Genomic DNA, 8,354 nt, shown 5'->3' on the forward strand with positions numbered 1-8,354 from the left:
CATATTTGTTCAAGGACTGGATAACAGAAAACATAACTTTTTTTTTTTTTTTTTTTCATCTATAGGCTGGAAGTTTGAATGCCTGGCATTGGTCTTTCAAAATCTAGTTTTTAAATGAAACACAACTTCATGTAGAATACATACCTGCAGACAGCACACACAAAACAGTCTGGGTGATAGGTTTTGCCCAGCGCTGAGACCACTTCTCCCTCAATGAATTCATCACAACTGAAGCACCGTGTGCCATAGAGTCTCTGGTAGTCCAAAGTACAGATGTAATCTCCCTGTCTCACAAAAAATCCTCCTTGAGCCAGGTCACACCCACAAGCTGCAGGAAGAGAAAAGGCAGACTCAGAAGGCTGGAAAAGCAAAGCTCGCTCTCTAAGATGATGCTGATTTTTCACCTCTGATCAGTACAGTTCCTAGTGGAGTATTTAAGCACTTCAATTTATGGGCTTAAGATCACAGAACAGTTGCTCATCTGAAAAACACTAAATTTATAGAAAATTACATGAATTATGTATTTTGTATACTAATAGTGTGGATTTATCCATGTGAAAATATTAACCTCAGTGCAGAGGCTGCTAGTACAGAATTAAGTTTTTAGGAAGTGAGTTCAGAGCTAGCACATACAACATTCATCGTATTTAATATGGAAATGCAAAAAAGGATATAAATCTTCAAAATCTAAAGTACTAATGTTACAAAGAAACATCTCTGACAGACTATAGTTGTTTGATATTCCTCCTGGACACAGAAGTGGTTAAAATACTGCTCCCTCTAAACAAGGGGTCTGATGCACATGGCGATTGTTGTAACCTTCTACAACTCTAAAAGATCCTTTTTTTAAATCAGATCTTACCAGATAAACTTCACTCACTAAGCATGAACTAGAGGGATCTCCAGAACCATCTGCTGCTGGCAAAAGTAGAGTTAATAATTCTATAAACTGCTATATTTTCCTATAATTCCTAGATAAAATCCTACATTTTTTTAAGCTAAATCTGTAAGAAAGGGTTAAAGCTGATGAACCAAAGGCTTGTGAGACTTTTCAGGGACTTTCGCCATTGCCAACTCACACCAAAGCCTATCTACAACATCAGAATGAGTAAACTTGCATCTAAACTATGAGAAATGAGTCCAGCAGGCACAATCAAGGCACAAAATAACATATACAGCACAGACACCACAAGAAAGCATAGGATACTGAATATTCATTCAAAACCACAGCCAATCACCTGCCCTTTTTTTAATCACCTTTCTTAGTAGTTAGATACTGCAGCACAGGAGCCGTGGGCCTAAGGCGTGCTTTAAACCCTGAGCGGGCATTTAAATCCTGATCTTTCTCCTCGGAGATGGCCCCAACCACTATGTGACAGAAAACAACAATCATGCTGAAACCGTATTAATATATGACCAAGGACTGAAGAACCATGGGTTAATTAACCTTTCTCCTAAGCCAGAATAATTCCAGTTATATTGAAATTGTCATTGACAACAGCTGTGGATTAGATGATTAATTTGCAATACATTGTTCATGTGCTTTATGGCTTAACACATTCGCTTTAACATTTTCCTTGCTCTTATTTTTATTAAGGACAGGCTTTTTGAACAGACTTCTCAAAAACATGACTTGCTGAATATTATGAGTTTCTTTCAGTCTGTGTATCTCACCTAGGCAGGTACTGGTGTGACAGAAGCACAAATCAATCCTGGATTTAAGATGATGCTGAACAGCATGCTGAGCTGATTCTAACGATGTACTAGGGCAGTTCTAAATTGTATCATACGGTGTTTAAACTTGTAGAGTGGAATATAAGAGAAAAAAGTTAAAGGACATAACTGGGCTTCTGAAGTGAGCAGGGAGGGGTTACATCCCTATGGGATATTTCTTTATGCCAGGAGCGGCACACCTTAGTGCAGTGCACCTGAACAAAGCCTCCAAGAACTGCTTTGAGCTACAGGGCAGGCACCAACCTACACATCTTGGTCTGTGCCATACAAAAGGGACTCGGGGCTGGGCTTCCATAACATGAGGAAGATGAGGAGTTGATAGCGTACCCACAAATTATCTGCCACTGCTCTGTTCTGTACTCTTGCTACTACTCAGCTGCTAAAATAAGTGGTAAGCACAAATGTTTTTACTCCTGACATGGGTCCTTAAGGGAGGCCAGGCAGGTCCTGTCTCTCTGCCGCTAATGGGGCCCCAGTTCAGGGCAGGTGGGGTCAACAACAGCCCTGCCACTGCTCTTTGATGGGACCCTGTCTCACCAAGAGACAGGCATCGGTCTTTCAAAATCTAGTTTTTAAATGAAACACAACTTCATGTAGAATACATACCTGCAGACAGCACACACAAAACAGTCTGGGTGATAGGTTTTGCCCAGCGCTGAGACCACTTCTCCCTCAATGAATTCATCACAACTGAAGCACCGTGTGCCATAGAGTCTCTGGTAGTCCAAAGTACAGATGTCATCCCACTGTCTCACCAAGGTATTTGCCTTTCTGTCAGCTGGCACTAGGTTACAATTATCATGGCTTCCTTGCTCCACAATACAATGATCTCATTCCTGCAAAGAGCTATTTAAGATAACTGCACTCACCAAGCATGAACTTTCTAGATAAACAAAGTGCTGTAGATCTCAACTACCTGTAGCTCTAGATCAACTCATAGGATAGAAAAAGTTAACAGGATACAGCTGTAATGAGGTAATTGGCCAAGGGGGAGATGACAGCAGTTTGGGAGGAAGGGAGAAGCACAGCCCCAAGGATGGCTGTTAGTACAGCTCATTAATGACTAAGGGCAAGGCCGACAGGAATAACGTTCCTGCTACAACAAAGCAGACCCATGGCAATGAAATGCACTATGATCCAAAGCCCATACGTGCTGTTGGTGAAGAGGGAGATCTGGATAGAAGGGGAGTTTGGATAGCTTGAGACGTGGAGAAGGGATCTAAATACATGAGGTGAAACGTATTCCATTCAAAAGGAGCAATGACAACAAAAAACCCCTTCTGAATGGCAGAAGAAAAGAAAGACTTACAAATATTGGCAATCACAGGACATCTAAAAATCATTAAAGCTTTAAAGTAATGAAAAAGGATGCACTGGGCCAAGGAAGTCCCACAGAGTTAGCTAGTACTAAAGACAGTAAACATCGTGAGCCCTTATCTACTGCACAGGGTATAACTTGCTCACTTATTTCCACAAAAGACTGACTCACAGCAGAGGAGGGCTATCAGGATGACCTACAGAATGACAGCTTTTTTTAACAGACAAGCAGAACTTGACTTGTTTAGCCTAACAAAAATAAAACAACCTTAGGAAACTAATATCTCAATATTAAAGGTTTAAACAGAGTTATAGACCTATTTAAATACAACGAGAATGCTGTCACAAGAACAAGTGAGGAAACCCAGGCCATCAATAAATAGAGGATGCAAATTATAAGAAATGTTTCTAACCCTCTCAGGAAAGAGCTTGGGGAAAAGCATCGCAGTAAGAATGAAAAAGGATGGAAAAAAAGGCCTCAGATCTCTATAGCTTTGAAGGAAGTCTGAGCAGTATTAAAAGCAATTATGACATTTGGTTAAAATATTAGCCTAAAGAGACTATCTCTTAAAGGGTAAAGAGAGAGAGATCATAGAACCACGAAAAACATGTGAGACAAGCTTGGATGAAATCAGGAAAAAACAAATTAAAATTTCTTAAGGTTTGGGTACCTTAAACCCAATACCACCCATCAACATTCAAAACCACAGTTCTTCTGCTTAATGGTTCTGCTTAATTAAGCAGATGCATCTGTCATCCTCCATAAAATCAGTGCTTATTAAGAAATACTTGAACAGTTTTATTCAACTGTTCCCTAATACTGCATGAAATTTCAAGTCCTTGAATTCTCCGGTTACCGCACAGTATGCATGGGAAATAAGGAAAGAAGCTCCTTTTCACTGACAGTACTACTTTCTGTCTTTTCTCCTCGAGACTGATTCTACGTGTGCTCTCAAAAAAGACAATGCAGAAAGAACCGTGCCTCGACTATTCACCCAAGGAGACCTTCCGGTGTGCTTTTTGCAACCGGTCTTGCCTATCCCGCATTGGCCTTTTCAGCCATCAGCACGCTTGCAGTAAGCGTGGGTAAAGCCCTTCCCAAATCTTCACCCGCAAAGCCAAGCCATGATGATGATGACTACTTTCTGTGTAATACAGTAGCAGAAGTAAACTGACTTATAAATAGATTATAGTAGAAATTTATTTGGAACCAATTAGATTTGTAACAAATTGAATTGAGACTAGTGGCCGACATGCTTACTCTTCTTTAGAGATTTAATAACCCCTTCCGCTCAGCAAGGCTATTAAATCTCCTGAAGTACATCACTTTGACTATTGATTCAGTTTAGCGCAAGAATATTTTATGGCAAAGGATTGACATTTTCTTTATTATTTCTTTTATAAAGCCAGACACTTCAATGTCACTAAAACCATAACTTGTGAAGACTTTAGCTGATTCAATCTTACATGTGCCATATTAAAGAAAAATATTTTTCCATTGCAGCTTTTAAATTAAAACAGGTTTTTCGTGCAAATTGTTAGGTACATTGTAAAATACTTCTTCAGAGAAAAACACTGGGATGAAAACATTGACCATTATTTCTTCTAGAGGTCCCTCCAAACTGATAAGCTATAAGCAAAATTTCTAAGGAAGAGAGTCCATTAATGCATTTTTTTTGGAACAGAAAACCAAGCAAGGTGAGTTTTTGGCCCTTTCTCTTCATCTTGTTTTGGCACATGCCCACAGCAGAGACCACAGTTCCCAGAAGTGTTACTCTCTGCGAAGTCTTTATATTTATTCATGAATGACAAATAATATAGCTCATAAATGAATGTGGAACACAGGAGAGAGTCTTCATGTTTATACTCTCCCTCTTACCCACTGACTCCAAGATGGGGGAAGTCACAGCTTTTCCAGAAGACAAATACTCCTCCCCTGCTCTTCACACATCACTCCATCACCAGCTACACTCCACCAGCCACAACTCGTCACAAACACTCACTCTCTGAAACATTTGATACTATTTAACTTGACACTCAGCTGCTCAGATGAGAACACAGAGATTCCAGTTAAATACTGCCTTGGATATTAAAATAGCCACCATTTAAAACTGAGAAAAGTAGCTCTGATAATGAACACATAAGCCAACCCTCGGGTGAGACGCTGTGCCTCCTGCCTGCTGCTTATGTGGACAGACACACTGCCCAGCAGCGATGACCCTGCATACCTGCAGAGACAAGAAATCTGGGAAAGAAAAGCTGAAGGAAGTCTAGGGAACATGTTTGAAGGCAACTACCAGATCTTAGTCTCCTATAATAAGAAATCAGTGTTATGTCACAGATCCACTCCCACACAACACTTGTCATCCAAAATGAGTATCTGGAAGTAGGGTTATTTAAAACCCAGAAAGAGTTTCTAACCTTTACTGGCGTTCATCTGAGTAAAACAAGAAAAGCACTGCAAATGTAGCACTCAGGATAATGAAGAGTCTATTACTGAGTAACTCAGCTAGTTGTCTTGGTATTAGCCCACCTACCAAGGCAATGCCCGATCCTGAACACTTCCAAGCAGTAGGAGTAATTTTTACATAGTGAATAAATAAGTATTTGTCTCTTCTAATGGTATTTGGTAGCAAGCCAGTACCTGGACATGCTGTGGGACTTGAGGTGGAAGACAGCCACACCATTTCTGAGGAGGGTACCTCAAGGTGGCTACTGACAACTCAGTATTTCCACTCATTAAAATGTTTTGCAGTTACCTGGCACCAGAATACCTCATATAGATCTGAGGGGTTCCTCTACTTGCTTAGAAACAGGCTACTTTTTTCCCTAGCCCAGTGTCTGTAACAGCACCTGGAGCACTGTCATTTACGCTGTGTAATTTCACAGTCAATCTAACTCCATAATTCTTTATTGCCTGCAGCCTATAAAAATAAACAGCAGCAACAGCAATTAATTAATGCACTTTAAGCACGTTGCTAGCCTGTTATTGTTTGTCATCAGTATTGCACTTGCACTGTATGGATATAAAATGCATCTCTACTTTCCTTGCTGACAAATAAGCCTACCAGAAGGAGATTAAATTTTTTGGCTGTGTGCTGGGCCTGAAAATCAGTTGTGTCCTGAGAGGCTCAGAGGATGCTACACTCAACGGTGCTTCTGTACACTACTGCAGGCTGTAACAGCAAAATGCACTGGTCTTCTTGTCACCCAAAGAGTGCTGTCCTGCTTTCAGCCTGCCAGACAATCAAGCATTTTGCCTATCGATCTGCAACTGCATGTACAAAGTCTATTTTATTTTCTCCCATTTGTTGCCTGATGTAAGCAATCAGGCATGAATCCAACACAGGAGAGAGAGAGGCAGAGGCCCTGAAAATAAAAGAAGGAACAAAGACCTATTCATAACATTGTTACAGAAAGAAAAAGATCTCTGCTTGTTCAGAGCTAAATAAAAGTTTCTTCCTCAGCACTGCGGCTTTATGTCCATTTTCCAGTATTTTCCTCCATCTCTGAGATGGATGCTCGTGGCTGACTAAGATCCCAAGAATAACATGTAGTACGTTGTTGACATAATTCTCTCCTGGTAGCTAAGGTGCATGTCTTCATACACCACTGAAACAGTCTGGGAGCCCATGATTGTACCTGGAACATTTCTCCTGGCCATTATGGCTGTGAGAATCAATGGCAATCGTCTGGCAAACTTCCACTGCTACAGCTTTGACTTTAATTCCAAACTGACTTTTTGAAGCAGTCTAAGCCCATTTCTAGAAGGTAACTGTCACTGTGATACTCCTTCTGTTGTGTGCCCTGGTGCGGATGAGTCCAGGTAAGCTTTTCATGAAGGTTTTGGGGATGTCTTGCCCAGCTGGAAGTTTGCTGACCATGCAAAGTCTGCATGGGAATAACATCTCACTCTCCCTCTTGGGCAATTCACACCTGAAACTTCCGTCTATAGATGATGCAGCAGCACAACAGAAGGAACCTTGCAATGGTATAAAATCCATACAATCCAATCATTCTTCCCAGGGAAGTGACCATATCTAAGCCCTTCCAAGCAGATCTCCATGAAATCAAGAATACTCCAGCCTGTCACTCACTGGCAGCATTTTAGCTATAATATCTGAAATACCAGCTATAATCTCAGCTACTGGAATCTCACCTCATTTTGCTACAGTACAGGATAAATAAAAATAGGAAAGCACCAAGAAAGTCTAGGGCAGATCTGCTGGCCTGTTCCCAGCTCCCAATCAGGAACTGCAGGAAAGCACACAGGTCTGCCAGAGGAAAACCAGACCAGCTTTCTGGAGTGGTTAAGATACAGAGTAGGGTGGGCTGTATCTTATCCATCTTACAACACTTGACCATGCATGTGAACTATTGATAAAGCTATGAAGGATACAGTGTACAGCACATCTCACAAGCTCTCAGGCTAGACAGGCCACGATACCCATAAAATAATTCATGGAGTACACACTTCAGTGCAGCTTCAGAATGCTCTTATGAGACTGACAAAACATTAACAACTCAGGTGTACTAATTAAAATTAAGGAGAGTTTGGGAAGTTTCCTGTGCATTATGTAACCTGACTTCTGTAATTTATGGGAGCCACACATCTAGTAATTATCTCATTAGAAAGTTCTTTTCCATTTTCCATTTCCGTTCTGGGAAGTAGAATTTCCCAGTAGCTTAAAGACAGTTTAAGGCCCTGTAAAGGCTCTCCCTTAGTGTTAAGGATGAGAGAGATCCTCACAGCACTACATATGTGGCTGTTCCAAGCTACTAAAACAGCTTCCAGGGAAACCGGAAAAGTTGTCTGGTTTATATTGATTTATTACTTTAAGGAATCAATCTGGTTATTTAAAATACACAAGCAAACTAAAGAGATTCAAGAAACAGAGTAAGGTACTTTAATCCATTGTCAACTTCATAGCAACTTTCTGTATTTATGATAAAATACTGCTGTCATTTGCCAGACTAATTAAAACAGTTTGCTTTTTTAAAAAAAATATATATAAAGCAACAGCATTAAATATTTTTCATATGATTTTTCATAATGATGCTTTGGGTGTCAGTTACAGGTTCACAAATTAAGTGCTTTGCTCTCACTATGCACAGATGGTCTTGTGTTAATGAGTCGCAGAAAGCAGGAGGTGGAATAACACCACTGTGGCAGCGATGAATTTTGTGCAACAGCTCTCTCTGGGTCTCCATGCAGGCTTCCTATCACCTTAGTGCATTGAAATGTCCAGTAACTACTCCAGCGTGCTGGCGGTACCCCTGCCGTATCCCCATGTGGAAGAGCG

At 40.7% G+C, this 8,354-nt stretch overlaps 1 protein-coding gene across 1 annotated transcript in view; it reads right to left on the minus strand.

Moving 5' to 3' along the window:
- ABLIM2 (actin binding LIM protein family, member 2) overlaps positions 1–8,354 on the minus strand; it is a gene marked incomplete at its 3' end in the record, with an annotated part of 83,569 nt that overhangs the window by 59,210 nt on the left and 16,005 nt on the right. The window contains exon 3 of the mRNA XM_010139783.1: positions 145–328. Coding sequence (XP_010138085.1) covers positions 145–328 — 184 coding nt within the window. The remainder of the gene's footprint in view (positions 1–144; positions 329–8,354) is intronic.

Source organism: Buceros rhinoceros, unplaced genomic scaffold (genome assembly GCF_000710305.1).
Source record: "Buceros rhinoceros silvestris isolate BGI_N320 unplaced genomic scaffold, ASM71030v1 scaffold13097, whole genome shotgun sequence".
Classification (NCBI taxonomy): domain Eukaryota; kingdom Metazoa; phylum Chordata; class Aves; order Bucerotiformes; family Bucerotidae; genus Buceros; species Buceros rhinoceros.